This window comes from Physeter macrocephalus, unplaced genomic scaffold (assembly GCF_002837175.3).
Source record: "Physeter macrocephalus isolate SW-GA unplaced genomic scaffold, ASM283717v5 random_77, whole genome shotgun sequence".
In the NCBI taxonomy this organism is placed as follows: domain Eukaryota; kingdom Metazoa; phylum Chordata; class Mammalia; order Artiodactyla; family Physeteridae; genus Physeter; species Physeter macrocephalus.
The window spans coordinates 80115-96589 of NW_021145363.1; the positions used below are offsets into that span (position 1 = coordinate 80115).

Sequence of the window (16475 nt, forward strand, 5' to 3'; positions counted from 1 at the left end):
GCCCCCCCCCCCCCGCCTCCGGTGAATGCACTGCAGCTCCCACCTCATCCTACCGCCACGTAAAGATCAACAAGGCTGTGCGTTTCAGAACTCAGCATGGGGGCTTGGCACATAGAAGCAGAGAAGTCCTAGAGAAATCCCCAAGAAGCAGGTGCTGCTCCCATACCTGCAGGGAGTCTAAACCCCATGAGGTGGTGTGAACACCCACTCCCCTGCAGTGTAGACCAGCACAGGTCAAGGGCAGGAGGGCCCCACCCGTGCGAGCACAGGGGGCCTGTTGGGGGGAGGAGCCTGGGACAGGGGCTGCCAGGGGCAGGAGGACAGGAGGAGGACAGTTGGCCACCACCTCCAGCCCTGCTGCTTGGGGAGGTTCCAGCATTCGCTCTGAGGGGGGCAGTCCCTGGAGGGAACATGCTGACGGCAGTGATGTCGCCCTCATGTTAGAGTCCTGGGCTGGGGTAAGAAATGCAACACAAAGTGCCCCGCAAACCACAGCCCGCCTCTAACCATAAAGCCTCCAGTGGAAAATCAGAGGAGATCCCTCCCGGGTTACAGTCGCATGTGGGTTTTCCACCTCCCTGTTCTTTGTACCCCATTCCCCGCTGCTTCTCCTCCAGCCATCGCCCACAGAGGCAGACTCGGGCCTGCCCTTTGGGGACACTTGTCTCTCCACTGGCAGCTGGTCCCCTCCCCCCTTGCACTAACCAGCTGCCTCCCCTCTGGAGCTGACCGGAGCTTTAATTTTATATGGGCCAGGGAAAGCCAGAGCAATTTAATATTTATAGATTCCACAGCATTCAGTCGGTAATTTGCTCCACTGACATTTTACTTCGCCACGGGGGGGCGATGCTGAGGTACCAGAAATACAGCCCTGGTGTTATGACCTGCATGGTGGCTGGGGCAGCGGGCATGCAGTGGTGAGCCTGTCTGCAAAAGGAAAAACGACTCTTATTATGTTCACACCTATTAGAAGGAGTGGCTTGGCATGTTGGCGAACAGGTCCAGTGAGAAGCAGACTCTGGGGACCGCCTTTCCCACAACACATGTCATATACAAACACACGTGGCCGCAGCCGGCACACTCGGGCTTTCAGGATGCGCCCAGAGCCGTCCGGGCCTCCTGAGTTGTGTGTCAGAGTACAGGAGACTCGGGGCATTTCCGGCCTCATCCTCACAACGGCATGTCATCCCCCAGAGGCCTGGGGCTCGCATCAGGTGTGTCCCCAACCCGGATCGGGCTGGGCTTGAGTCAGAAGCCTGAAGGGAGCCTGGGGCTGGGGCCCACGACACGACAAGGCTGGCCAGCTGCAGACAAATGCCTCCCCAGCACCATGCCTCACCTCAAAAATGCCTTGGCAAAGTGCTTTAATCAGTTTCTGAAATCGGGCAATTTCAAGTGTCGGGTTAAAGCAGGGCCTGCCCACTGCTGTGATCAGACACTGCGGCAGGCCTGTTTGTAGCCCAGACGTGGGATGCTGAGTCGGTCTGTGGAGGCCAAGCAGGCACAGAGGATGGACAGAGAAGGCAGGAGAAGTAAAATCCAAAGGCAAAAAAGCTCACTTCCCGGTTTGGTGCCTCGGTTTCTCCAAGTGACTAAGGGGCTTCTTTGTTGCCACGGCTGCAGCCTCTCTCCAGTCATTGCTGGTGGGGACCAGGACGGCAGGGCAGGGACACAAGCCCCAAGCTGGCTGCTGTGGAGTCCCCGCCAAGTCGACAGAGGAACAGCTCCCCTGGGCCTCCGGGTCTTCCCACTCCTCCCCCACGGCTACGTGAAAGCGAAGTCCCCCTTGTATTTGGTGCTTTGAGCCCAAGATGATGAGTGCATGTGACTGTGGGGTGTAAACAGAAAGCAACTCGGTACAATGACCGCAGACTTCAACCAAGAGAAGCCCATTTCCGGCACAGGGACAGAGAAAAAGAAGCAACAAGCATCGGGCCAGGCCGCCTTCCCATCACCGGATCTTGGGTTAGCTTGGCCCTGGAGCCCTAAGTGTGTATGTTCCTCCAGAGATGAACCAGCGGGTGGGAGAAGGAAGCTTGCTCTCAGGGCATCTGCTCTGTGCTCCGCACGGGGCGTGGGACCCCACTCACTCCTGGAAGTACGATTATCCTCCTTCTGCAGATGTTCGAGGTGCCTACCCAAGGTCGTCCGGCCAGTAAGTGGCCACGGTGGGACAGGAAGCCTGGTCTGCCTGCTGGAAAAGCTGCTGCTCTTTCTACCAGGCCGGCCACTGGCGGGGGCTCTCACAGCCCCGGGTTGGGGACTCTCATCCCCAAGGAGGAGCTGGGCAGGGCAGGCCCTGCATCCACACTTTCTGCACCACCCACCTCCCTCTTCTCTGAGGCTTTGGGGAAGGAGGCTGAGATACGATCACCTCTCCCCTTTCTCCCCCGCCCCCCACCCCATCAGGCCTTTCCTGCTCCCCCCTCCCTTGAAGCAGGTTCCCCGAAACAGAGACTTCTAAGGAGAAAATAGGGCAGAGCCTCTTATGGGAAACTAAAAGGGAATGGAAAATTTCTAATCAATGCCTTTGTACAAAATAACTGCCACCCCAGCAAGGGGCTTCACTGAAGGGAATGAAAAGGGAGCAGTTCGTCTCTGCTTCTCTTGAACTTGTCATTTCCCAGCTGGGATGGCTGGAACGGTTGGAGGACGAGTACAGTAAGGATTCTAAGGAAGATCCAGGAAAGTCACTGAACTGCTCAGAGCCTCATTTCCACACTGTCAAATGGGGGTAGTGATAGTTTCCTGTCTTACTTGGGGGCTGGAAGTAAAATGACAAGTAGAAAATGCTTTCGAGCAGACCATCTGGCACACAGTAAGTACTCCGTAAATATTAGCTCTTATTATAAATAAGTTCATCATTATTTTTTTAAATCATCCCTAAGTTGATCATTTGGCTCGCGAGAAGGGACAGAAGACTGGTGCCTTGCTCTCGTGAGATAAACAGAAAGCTCCACTCTGGCCGGAGGAAGTTCGCTGAAGAAACAGAACACCGAGGCGACGTCAACACCACAGGGAGGGTTCCAGGCACGGTATAATGCTGCCACGTGTGCGGTTGGTGTTCTCTCGCTTGCACCACCCCAAGCTTAACCTCTGCGAGTAGAACACACACTCTATGCTCCTAGAGAGGGCTTTAGCCCCAGGCCCCCGCCCAGGGGAGCTTGGGTGGACCACAGCAGTGCCTCAGAATCCCCTTCAGCATCTCCCTGAAAACCTAGAGAAGAAGGAACAAGGCCTAAGAAGCCGGCTCCATACTGTTTCCTCCTGGGAGGAGCGGATTTGTGAGTATTTAAAACCATCTCAAAGCCACGTGCGGGATTTCCCTGGTGGCGCAGTGGTTAAGTATCTGCCTGCCAATGAAGGGGACACGGGTTCGAGCCCTGGTCCGGGAAGATCCCACATGCCGCGGAGCAAGCACCATGCACCACAACTACTGAGCCTGCGCTCTAGAGCCCGCGAGCCACAACTACTGAGCCCATGTGCCACAACCACTGAAGCCTGCACGCCTAGAGCCCGTGCTCCGCAACAAGAGAAGCCACCGCAATGAGAAGCCCACGCACAGAGGAGCCCCCGCTCGCCGCAACTAGAGAAAGCCCGCACACAGCAACAAAGACCCAATGCGGCCGAAAAAAAAAAAAAGCCACGTGCATGGAGACTGTCCCACAGTTGCATTTGGTTGCTTTCCTATCACCAAGGAAAGAGGGAGTTTCAAAGGAGGTGGTGGGTCTGGAGCAGCACCTGGGGGTGGGAGAGGACCTGGTCGGGGCTGTAACCCAACTTTGTTTCTCTGCTTCTAGATGGCAGTGTGATCGCAAAGACTGCTGGCAGTGGGGAAGAGAAAGGGGAGGAAAAGCAGACCCCAAGACAGGAAGAGTGGGTTAGGGCACGTGGCAGGGCAAGTGGTTACATGATCACGGAAATAAATGGTCACCATGAACACTGTAGCAGCACGGAAATGTTTGTAATACATGGATGAGTTGAAAATGCAGGATGCACGGTGCTATGTGTGCAGTTACAACTATGCAGAAATATGCTTGAAGACAGAGACCAAAAGGACTCAGAAAAGTGAAAACAGTTGTGCTAGGAAGGCAGGAATGTGGGTGAAATAGATACATATTTGAGTTTTGTTAAATGGTATTATGAGGAATGCACTAACATTAAATAAAAATCAAACAGGAACCGTAGGGCAGCAGGGGTAGGATGACAAATACAGACCACGCCTTGGCAACATCAACCCCAGTTCCGCTCGTCACAGCCCTCTCTTCCTCCCCCTCCTACTCCCCCAAACCTTCCCCTACTGGGAGCGTTAAGGAAAGGAAGAAGGCAGCTGGTTCGAGTGGTGAAGCTCAGAGAAACCCAAAGGAAGTCAAAGGGATGAGTCTGGGCCCACTCGAACTCGGCCAGAAGGCCTGCGTCAGGAGGCACAAAGATGACTTTTTTTTTTTTGACCACGCCACGTGGCATGCGGGAATCTTAGCTCCCGGACCAGGGATTGAACCCGAGCCCCCTGCAGTGGAAGCTCAGAGTCTTAACCACTGGACCGCCAGGAAGTCCCAAAGAAGACATTTAAAATGGCAGCGTTCTTGTAATACAGAAAAGCCAGAAATGACCAAGTATCCACTGACAGCGGAACTGATAAACAGGCTGTGGTACAACAAAGCACTTCACGGCACTGAAATAAACCAGATGTAAATATCAACAGGGATAAATCTCAAAAACATAATGTTTAGTGAGAAAAGCAAGCTGCATTATGATATTACAGCATGTCAGCACTTAAGTACACTTCTAAAAACACACCAGCACGACTATACATGACTCATGGATTCTGAGACGCAGTGAACATCTGAAAACAGATGAGAAATATTCACAATGAATGGATGATAGTGTCACCGCTCTCCCCCACTGGGGAGAAAGAAGGGGCAATGCTCCACGGAGGTGTAAAGGGAACCCCACTTGGTCTGTGTTTAATGCTCCCATTCGTTGATAAATACCTCAGGCGATGTCAGTTCTAGGTGATGGCCACATGGGTGTTTGTTACATTATTCTTTGTCCTTTCCTGTTTTTCCTTTTTTTATGTTTTCAGAATGAAACAAGATGAGCAGAGAAGAGCACTGAGGCTGCTCTGTAGGCCCCAAGACAGCCCCCAGCCGCCCTCCCCAGGCCCAGGGGGCCAGCTCCACAGAGCCTGCGCCAGCCCTTTAAATACTGAGATTTGCCTACAGAAAACACCAGCGTGGGCCCCTCACCCTCTACTCATTGAAAAACACAATGGCTGAATGTTTCCTTTCTATAGAAAATAAAGAGACTCTGCCTCAAGTCCATTTTGTGAAAGGGGCAGAGAAGAGGGCAAAGGAAGGGAAAGAGAGAGGAGAAGGGCGGGAAATGGATGAGAAAGGCAGGGAAAAGGGAAAAGGAGAAGAAAAAGCCAGAGGATAAGAATAAGGAATAAGAGGGCAACAGAGAAACAGAAGATAAATAGACCCCGGGAGAGCGACTGGCCTCACACAACTGCCTCCCAGCCTTCCCTGCTGCTCTCCTGGTGGCAGGGCCTCCGTCCACCCCAGGCCCTGTCCGCTGGCCCCAAAGGCGGGGGCGGGGGTGGGGGGGAGAGGAACAAAGCCAGCGAGGGCCTCTAACCCAGGAGAGAAGGGGCTCTGAGCCTCCCTGCGCAGAACACGGTATTCTCCAACAGCCAGCATTAGAGAATTGCTAATGGGATCTGCCTTTTGCCAAGTGCGTCTAAACCCTTTCCTTAGAAAGGCATTTGTCAGCAGCTTATAGGGCTACAAATTCCCCCGTCTGCACAAAGCGCTGGGAGGAGGGAGGCCAACCCAGCTACTCCCCAAGGCAAAGGAAGTGGATAGAGGCCACATGCCAGGCTTTGGTGAACTCAAGCGGCCCCACGAAGACTGCTAGCTAACATGGCCCAGGCTCAGGCCAGAGCACCCGAGGGGCCAGCAACCAGCCTGGGAGCAGATGCCTCCTCAGGGCCTGCAGCAGGTCCTGCCATCTCTGAAAGGGCTGACTGAAGGGCACAGCCTCAAGACCCAGACTCTCCCACCACCACCTGGATGGACACCTGAACGAAGTGGCAGCATCTTATGCAAGGCCTCCTCGGGATGCTGGAAGATACTCAGAATCCGGGGGCGCTCTGAGCCCAGCTCCCAAGATGCTCAGAGGACTCCAGGTTCTTCTGCATTGCCCATTTCCACCCAAGCCTGTCCAGGTGACACAGAGGAGCTCTGCCCTCATGGGCCTCAATACGGTCTGATGAAGTCATTTGCGTGCTATAAGGCCCAAAGACAGGCCAGGTGGAGGTGGCTCAGCTTGGGTGCGGGCAGGGGAAGGTACCTCATACTGCTCTGTGAAAGCACCCTCATCAAAACGTTCAGGAGGAGACAGAAAGTGGGGTGAGCGACCGGGACACAGAGTCAAGCAGGGGGCATGAGCTCTCCCAGATAGAGCCCTGCGGGGTTTGCAGAAGTCCAGACAGTCGGTGGGACCCTCCACTGACTCTGCATATGTATGGAGTGTATGTACGTGCACGTCGTGATACTGTAACATAATGAGGCGTATATATTTGGACTTCATCCCCAGCTCCTGGCCCAGAGCTCCTAAAACCCCTATAATTTCCTGAATGATTGGGGTGATAGGAACATCTTTTGTTATAATATTTGGTCTTAGTCCCAGATCCTGACGCGAGAGCTTCCAAGACTGCTGGAATGGAAGTGGTAAGAGAGTGTCTTTTTGGATGCTCACAAGATGACGGGTCTAGGTCACCAGAGAGACGTGGTTAGAAGGTTGGAACATTCAGCTCCACACCCTTGACCTCAAGAGCTGGGGAAGGGAGGCGGGCTGGAGGTTGAGTTAATCACCAATGGCCAATGATTTAACCACTCTTGCCTACATAGAGAAACCTCCATAAAGGCCCCAAAGTGATGGGGTTCAGAGAGCTTCCAGGTTGGTGAACATGCGGAGGTGCTGGGAGGGCGGTGCACCTGGAGAGGACATGGGAGCTCTCCTTGAGCAAGAAAGAAGAAAGGGGATGGGGAGACACACAGACATCCTGAGTTACGGACCTGATGATGTGAAAGATGCTTCATGGTGGAGAGGAGGGAGACTGAGGGAATTCAGGAGAGCCGGCCATACCCCCACTAAAGCAGGTCTCCTGAGGAGAGAGACACTCACCCAGGGGAGGAGTCTGGGCCATGGGAGATGCCAACAGGGAGGAAAGTGATGGCCCCGGGACCTCAGGTCCCCAGCCGGCCCCTGCTCCACATCCCCATCACTCCGCTCCCGGTCCAGCCTGTGCAAGGCTACAAAGGCATCTTCTCAGCAACCCCGCCCCCTTGAACAGGCTGTGGATTTTCTCTACCTTATATTTTGGTAGTCAAACGCAGTGGGATGCTGACTGGTAAGATCAATGGAAAACGCTGCCAAAGAACTTACTAACAACTAATGCACAGGGGACCGCCAAAAATGCCATGAAGCTGAAGTACCCTGTGAGGCTGGAAGGAGGCAGAGGCCGCCTGGGCCACCTGCCCTAGAGCCCAAGGGAGCAGCCTCTCTCTCCCCACAGGTAGGCCTGTCGTGAGCCACAGCCTGAGGTCTGGCTACAGTGGGAGCTCAGTGAGTCCATCAGAAATATCAGAGGATAACATGCCTCTGGGATTTCTCTTCCAGTCTAGCTTAAATGTCACTACTGCACCGATCTCCCCTTAATCAAATTTTTCAAAAAGCTCCAAAGCCCAAAGCGCCAAGTTCAAGGACCACAGCCTGATGCTCAAGGCCTTCTGTGATGTGGCATCACCAGCCTTATTACCCAGTCTGCCCTATAGTACACCATGGACATCCTACTCTGGCCTTTGCCCTGGAATGTCTCAAACCCTCTACCTAAATCCCATCCATTCTGTAAGGCCCTGCTCTAGAGTCAGCTCCTCCAGGAAGCCTTCTGGGCTCAAGAGCTCCAAGCCAGAGTCTCGCGTGAATTCAGACTATTCCATTGTGTGCCCTTCATTAAATGCTGCCTTGAAAAGGATCCTGTGTGGCTCTTCCACACTCTCGTTTCACCGTGCTTTAGTGCATCTCTGGCTTCACAGGGCCAGAGGCGGACAGACAGATCAGAGTCAGCCGGCAAAGTCTGACAGGCTGCTTGCAGGAATGACTCCTAAGGCTTAGCCAAAGAGGTCAGTGATTGAGGGAGCAGTTGGCAGAAAACACTGTGCCAGGGAGAGAACCCAAGAGTGAGGAAGCAGGAGGTAGAGAGCTGGGAAAGCAGGCTGGCCCAAGCTGAGGAGGGACTAGTACAGATGGCAGGGAGTGTACACCGTGGAGCCAGGAGCAGCGGGACGGGCCAGGTGCAGGGCTGGGCTGCAGAGGACACTTGCTGGCCAGAGCTGGGTTCTTTGGTGTGGCTGCCCGGCCGCTGCTTGCCTGGGCACAGGGCCTCTCCAGATCAGCTTTCTGATTCTCAGCCGAGGGCTCCTTCAAGTCTGGAAACCACATATGTACTCATCCTCACACTGCCAGGCCTTAAGAGACTGAGCCAAATGAATGCATCTCTGAAAACTCTCCATTCTCTTCCTGCTCATTTGTGGTCACCCGCATCCTGGCTGTCTGGGCCACACCTAGCAACCAGGGCTCCTACTGCTGTAATATTTACATGTTGATAGCTGGAGAATCTAAAAGGAGAGTTCCCTTCTCTGCTCTCTGAAGGCAGACAGAAAACAATCAGTTTAATTTTTTTTCCTTTTTTTCTTTTTGGCCACACCATGCAGCATGCGGGATCTTAAGTTCCCCGACCAGGGATCGAACCCACACCGCCTAAAGTGGAAGCGCGGAGTCTTAACCACTGGACCTCCAGGGAAGTCCCATGATCAATTTAATGTTTTCGTGCCCTGCCCATGTCTGACAGAAGGGTACCCTCTAGCCTCAGCTGTGTGTCCAAAACTTGTGTGGAATCTTGCAGGGTTTGTGATTTCTCCTTAGGAGATTGCTATTCTGTGCCTATCCTGCCAACAAGGGCCCCAAGAAGCATCTCACAGAGCACAGGGAGGGTAGAAACCCCCACCCTCAAACTGGCTGTACATGATATAGACTGTCCTTTGGTAATTTATTACTTTCAGGTGACCTCAGGGCCTTAGCATCGACCACCAGAATATGACCTGCACCTCACTGGCCTCCACCTCCAAGAAAGGGCAACTCCCTTCCTCAGAGAGGAAAAGGTTGTGCTTCACTGAGGACGTGTGTTTGGAAAGAAGATGCCTCCATATAGAGAGGCTGCCTGACTGAGCAGAGTGGCCGAGTGAAGCCCAGCACCCGCTCTGCTCTCTGGGATAAATTCTGCCTTCTGAGCCCTTGTACAAAGTGACACCTATTTGACCAACACTTTTTAGTTCTTCAAAAGATATCATCCTACTGTAGTTATTTCCCAATGTAAATCCCATCTTGTCCACTCAAGGGCAGCACTGGACACCCTTCTGGTTTCTTATTCCCCACCAAGCTCAGTGTACGGTATTGGTGGGTAGTTGGAGCTCAAGAAATAGAATCCTATGCATTTAAATCTACTCCAGCTTTTTTCCAAAAAGGATTTGAGGCTGCTTAAAAAGTGCATGATATAATCCAATAAAAAATTGATGAAAACATCCCACTGAAAGGAAAACAAGGAAGGAAGAGAAAACAAAGCTAGGGTCAAGGGCACGCAGAGAAATGGTCAGCTTTGTAAGACTGCTGAAGGTGGCTACAAATTCAGCTCTGAGCATTCTAGGGGCTAAAGCACGGAAAGAACTGTGGTCTGTGATGAAATCCAAAGTATACGAAAGATGAAAGAAAAAACAAAAAACAAAAACGCACCTCCAACTGCAAAAGAAGTTCAGTTTTTGCTGAGTGCTAGAGGGTAATTTCCTGAACATAAATTCCTACAAGTGGGATTCTGAAATTAAAGGTTTTATAGATTTTTAAGGCCTCTGGTGTACATTGCCAATTTCTCTCCTTGAAACGTTGTCCTGATTTAGATTCCTACTAGCAGCCTGCTCTCTTTCCTATACTGGGGATTATCTTTTTTTGGAAAGTAGAGTTCTTTGCAAATGTGAAAGACACAAATTCAGTGTTTTCATCTGTAAATCATGAATGAAAATTATTCTGAATATTTTTCTTATCCATTCTGACAATATGCATCAGGTGAATTGCCCACCTCATATCTTGTACATATTTTCAACTAAATTGTTTGTTTATCTCTCATTTTGGACTGGTATCTGGAAAGAGCTCTTTTTCTATGAAGGATATAGATTCTTTGCCACATGTGTTATTAATACTGTTAGTTGCCTTTCTGTTAGCAAGCTTTTTGACATCCAAAAGTTTATCTTTTTTAGGTTGTAAAATCAAATATTTCCCTTTTTTCCCCTAAGTCAGTCAGTTAAATATTAAGTGCCTACTCTGTATCCAACAGTGAAACTGCCCAATTTTACTGAAAAAAGTTAGGTTAAGTAACTTGCTCAAGGTCAGTCAGCAGTAGGGGGGTAAACCCTCAGCAAATACTTGTTGAATGAATGAATAAGTGAATTGAGAGACATGAAGTTTTACTTATCCCCACCAAGTGGCAATTCAACCCTCTGTTTAGTACGACTGGCCTAGGATCATCACTTTTCTCAAGCAATACTGCTCCTACCCCAAGGCACACATGTTTTAAGGCTCTCTGCAAGCAGAGTGCTGGAAGGAAATACTCCTGGGCCATCTCCTTTAAAGTAACCAACTTGGTACCCGTCCTTCTGGACCAGTAAACCCTGTCATGTCTCTCCACTTCTGCTTGGAAAGAAAACTGCTTTCATCTTTTTTATTAGTAGGAGGCATAAGGCTCCAAAATTCTCAAAGGATTCATAGACCTAGACTTAATGCCCAAAGTGTGGACCAGCGGCGCTGGCATCGCCTGGGGGCTTGCTAGAAATGCAGGACCTCAGCCACACCCCAGAACCACTGAATCCGAATCTGCATTTTCGCAAGATCCCCAGGGAATTCTCATGCACATTTGAAATCGAGAATCACCAATTTTAAATGAAATATTAATTTTTTGAAACTAGCTCCTAACAAAGCCAAATGCTTACTCTAAATGGTGAAGAAAAAGGTTAAAGAACCTGATGGGTTCCCCCACAAGCTGTGGAGTTGGTGGGTAGATCTTTATTTGTCTTTTTTTTTTTCCCACTTCCTATAAACCAAGACACTGAGAACTCAAATATTAGCTGTTATCTGTCTAGGGTTGACCAGGATCTGGTACCACTGATACAAAGAGAATGAATTTAACTCTTAATAGGCCACCAAGAAAAAACCTGGCTGGGTGAAGGCTGGGAAGCAGGTATTCACATAATAAAGAATAAAAACACAGATTGTCTCACTAGTAATCATTATTTCTGAAAAACACCAGGATTAGTACTTCAAGTCCAAGCTTTCAACACTCTCAGGAAATCAATTTTCTTGCCTAAAAGGCAATACCCCGTCAGCCTTCACTATGACACTTCAGGAACGTGAGAAGTATGGCATTTGCATTATCCTATTAACGCTCCCAGCGACTCTCCGTGGAAGATTTCTCATCCACATTTTACAGGTGAGGAAACCGAGGCTCAAAGAGCCTGAGTAACAGAGCCAAAGGTCACCCTCAGGTCTGTTTGACAGAAAGAACCTCGGGATAGGGTTTTGGCCGAGTCACTGGGCAGGTGTTCTCCATAGCCCAACCAAATTAGAACCCACTAGGCCGGGTGGTGAGAAGTAGCTGTCTCACCGGGACAAGCACTTTAAAAAAAAAAAAAATGGCTTTAATGAGGGATAATCCACATACCTTAAAATCCACCGCATATTTTTAAGATGCTAAAGAATGTGAACATTCATGGCAATAAAGATGTTCTTTTCCCTCTAGAAGGAAAGCCAAAGAGGTGGTGAGCCCCGACGAGCAGGATTCCAAGGAGCCCACGAGTCGGGCTCGCCTACCTTGGATTCCATACAGCCGGTTGAGGCGCGACCGCCGGGCCTCGTCGGTGTAGGGGACTGCGAGCCACGGCATCTCACTGAAGTACTGTTTGAATGAGTCCTCTGACCTACAGAGACACACAGACGGAGACGAAGCCCTATTACCCCCCAAGGCACCACCACTGGGTCCTCCCCACCTTCCACCAAGTCATGCCCAGGGCCCTACCGATGCCGGGGCTTCTAATCATCGTGCTCCCCGGACACCAGGCCGGAGGAGGACACTGTTCTACCCATTCCAGTGCACACCCCAAAGCAAAGCTCCACACAACAGGTGGACGCCAAGCTGAAAGGCCAGGCCATTTCAACATCCCGCTCCTCTGCATCCTACACAATCAACTCACGCTGAACTTCTCCTTTTTCCACATTGACAGGTCTTACTTTCATGAGGAGTCTAGATGTTCAGATACCACATTCCTCGCAATGTTTGTAATCTGTGCACATAACAGTGATGCGTACAGGACACTTAACCAAGCATACACCTACGACTCCATGTCTAAGAAACTCTAGGAGTGATAAATCTAATCAAGTGATAGAAAGCAGATTGGGGGATCCTTGGGGCTGGGATTTGGGGGTGAGGATTAACTGAGAAGAGGCACGAGGGATTCTTTTAATTGATGGGAATGTTCTACACCTTCACTGTGATGGTGACACAGGTACATACATTAGTGAAAATACATTGAACTGTACACCTAGAATGTATGAATTTCATTGTATATAAATTGTACTTCAATAAAGTTGATGTTTTTTATTATTTATGTATTTATTTCGGCTGCGCCACGGGGCTTGCAGGATCTTGGTTCCCCGACCAGGGATCAAACCCGCACCCTCAGTGGTGAAAGCGCGGAGTCCTAACCACTGGACCGCCAGGGAATTCCCAAGTTGATGGTTTTTAAAGCTTTAAAAAAGTGACTCCTCCCTGTGGCATGCCTTCAGGCTTGCCCCACTCACATGCGGGGGGTGGGGGGGTGGGGGGTGTTGGTGTAATGGGGCGGGGCCCACGGGCCAATAAACTGAGGATGGCATCATGCAGGCATCAAGGGTACGACAGCGGACACAAGGCCCTCCGTGTGTTGCCATCTCAGAGACCCTTCTGTGAACAGAACAGCTGGTGGCTCGGTCTGAACTGGGGCTGGAGTTTTGAGATGAAGGAAGGTCACTGAGGAGTAAAGCCGGCACAAAACAGAGGAGACTGAGGCTAAACGGCCCTGACGTACTTCAGGAAGAATGTCTGTTCTTGTTTTGAGGAGAGCCCCTAGAAAACGCACGTGGCCAGAGCTAAGAGAAATGACTGCAGAGCCCACTAGGATAGGTGCCACATTCCATTAGTCTCCGGCTCTTTTCTTTCCATCCTCCCCCCTCCACATCCTTTCACCACCATCCACAAAGCTGAACTAATCAGAAAAAAATGCATCCTAATCTCAAATGCCCCAGGCCAGAATTGGGATGTCCCTTAATATTGACAGCAAGGACGGGTTTTTCTTGGCTCCCCTTCAGACAATTACGTGAGTAAATATGAACTGTCCCTCCGACAATCATCCCAGATATGTCTTCCCTGATCCCTATCCCCCAGGCTCTACGCTAAAGAGGCACGATGCGTATGGCAAGAGACATCCACCTAGAGGAAAGGGGAGATGCACCGCCACTCTCCCCAGCACGCGTTACCTGTCTGCACTAACAAAGATGATCTCGAATTTCTGGCCTGCCTCCTTGATCTTCCGGTAGGATTCCACCAGGACCCGGGTGAGGCTTCGGCAGGGTGGACACTGGAAGACATGAGTGGGATCCTGCAGCCTCACGTTCGTGCCTTCTTCCCAATTCCCAGCCACCTGCCCGTAGAGGCCAGGTCAGCAACACCCAAGCAGGATTCGGATCGCGTTTCCAGTTTATGGAAGAGGCAGGAACAAATGTGCCTCTCGCGATGGCGCGTATCCAACACAGGCCCTGCCCCATCCACTTGGGTGCCAGCAGTTAAAACGAGATCCCGCGGGGACCGTGAGGACCCTCATCAGAATGGGCTAGGAGGGCTCCTCTTTTTATTTATTTATTTTTTACGGGGGAAGGACTTCCCTTTTAGGCCCGTCCAAAGAAGTCGTTTTCTTGCTGCTAATATCATTCATCACAATAAGCACTTGCAGCATGCCAGCAATGCATCGGGCACAGGAGAAGGCGAGAATGCCGGGAAATGACACCTGAGCAGTCACACCTCCAGAAGCCAGCCCCAGCTGGTCTTGGTGGTGACATCACTGCTCCCTTCTGTCTGGACTAAAGAGGGACCAAACACTCACCCAGTGTGCAGAGAAATAGACTCCCACGTGAGACCCCTCCAGGCTGCTGCTCTCCAGGGACTGCCCATTATTTCTAAGCAAGGGCCCTGCAATGACTTCCCTGAAGGGTTTAGGCCCCCAAGGGAATTCCAAACCTGAAACAGGCAACAGATAGCGAGAACGTTAAGACTCTTCCTCGTGGCCTCTGACCCAAAAGGCCTCAGGGCTGCAGAGCATGACAACTTTATCATCAAACAGTATTTTTTTAACATATCCATAGGATCCGCAGCTAAAGCAGGAATAAAAGCAGGACTCATCCACGGCAGAGCCCTACCTACCTTCAAGGCAATGGTTCCTGAACCTGGATGACCACAGGACCCATCTCCTGGGGGGCTTTTGAAAAGTACAGAAGCCCAGGTCACCCCCCACCCCCAGTCTCAGGATTCATGGGCAAGGCTGAAGATGCATGTCCAAAACAAAGCAAAACGACTCCCCAAGTAACTGTGATGATGGGACAGCTGGGAAATCACTGCCTCGGGTATTAACCCTGAGTTTCTTCAAACCCAACCCTGGATTCTCAGTGGCTCTCAACTCTGCATTTTAGAATCAGCTGGGGAATTGTAAAATTCCCCACCCCCAGAGATTCTGATTCAGCTGGTCTGGGTTGGGACCCAGGGAACCAAGTGAGATGAGAATTTCAGTCTACTGAAAGGAAAGCGTAAAACCACTCAACCCATATGGTCAACATTCTGGTGACACGTAAGCCCCAGGCAGGAAGAGCAAATGATATGCTCCCCCACTCAACAGAACAGTGTTTTCTCACAGGGTGGTCCAGGGACCACTGCCTCAAAATCGCCTGGGGTGGGTGGAGGATGGGAGGGAGAAAGAAGCACAGCCTGGTTGAAAAAGCAGGTGGCCAAGCCCACCCTGAAACAAATGGATCCAAAAATCTCTGGGGGTGGAGGCGGGGAGTGGGGTGTGTGTGTGTGTGTGTGTGTGTGTGTGTGTGTGTGTGTGTGTGTGTGTGTGTGTGTGTGTGTGTGTGTTTACATTTCAGAAGGTAAAGACTTGGTTCTACCTGCCCTAGTTTTTACTGAGGACAAGTCTTTGAAGCAGGTGAAATTTTTACTGGGAAAATCTGTGACCCGGGTTGAATCGTCCAGTTGGATCAGTAAGTGAGGGACAGAAGATCTTGTAACACTTTTATGACTTTTATGACTCCAGTGCACAGGGTTGGGGGGCAGGGGTTGAGAGAAGGAGAGAAACAGGCCCTGGACGGCCTCTGAGCAGGGTGACGAGAGCCACCCAGGCACAGCCAGCCACCCGGCCAGTCAGCAAGACCAAGGCTTAGGACTTGAGCAGCGCCAAGAACTGAGGGGCCCTCACCGCCAGGCCAGCAGAGCAATGCAGAGATTGCGACTTTGCTACGGTAAAATTTTAATGAGGAAAAAACCCCGAAACTACACAGCCTGCCTCTGATTGTGAAGGTGAGAGCTGCCGTTGAAACAGCACTAGGAGTCGGAATCTGGCCTCAAGCCGCTTCTCAATGGCCTCCTCAGCCCTCAAAGCTAAACTTCCTTTTTCAGATTCCATCTCCGCTGGCCCATGAATTAAAGCCCCCAAGAGGGACATTCTGATCTCCGTAAAAATCTTAACCATGACCTGGAGAATACTGTAATTTCATCAAGACAATATTCTCTAGCCAAATAAACCCACACTCATATATTTCCTTTATACACGCTCTACCAACAGGGAGGAGGGCAGGACAGGGGGGTAGCGCAGGGAGTACGGGTGGACAAAGCAAGGTCTTACCCTCTGGGTCATCGCGGATCACCAGCAGCCCATTCCTGCACACGACCTTCCCGGTGGTGGCGTCTAAGAATATTAGTGATGGAATGTTGGAAATTCGATATTTGTTCCAAAGTTTAAGCTATAAGAAGAAAAGTAAAAGAAGGTGGTTAAATCCAAACCAGATTAATTGCAGAGTTCTTCGGAGCCTCCTGGGCCTCAGGGGTAGACAGGCTGGAAAACACGAAAGTACAGATTAAATGAATTACTGATTGAAAGCGGGGCTGGCTGGGCAGAAGGGACAGGAGAAGCTACAATCCCACTTGTCCCTACGGCCTGAGACAGTGGAGCGGACCCCAAGTCAGAGCCACACCCAGGCTCAAGTCGCAGCAGAGGCCGACGGAG

General features: G+C 51.0%; 1 protein-coding gene across 1 annotated transcript in view; it reads right to left on the reverse strand.

Moving 5' to 3' along the window:
* Nucleotides 1-16208, reverse strand: part of LOC102995610 (nucleoredoxin) — a 33882-nt gene extending 17674 nt beyond the window's left edge. Inside the window, exons 1-4 of the mRNA XM_028483824.2 lie at nt 16095-16208; nt 14304-14437; nt 13681-13844; nt 11980-12086 (exon numbers count right to left, since the gene is read on the reverse strand). Of these exons, the coding sequence (XP_028339625.1) occupies nt 11980-12052 (73 nt within the window). The 5' untranslated portion in view covers nt 12053-12086; nt 13681-13844; nt 14304-14437; nt 16095-16208. The remainder of the gene's footprint in view (nt 1-11979; nt 12087-13680; nt 13845-14303; nt 14438-16094) is intronic.
* Between the last annotated feature and the right edge of the window lie 267 nt (nt 16209-16475).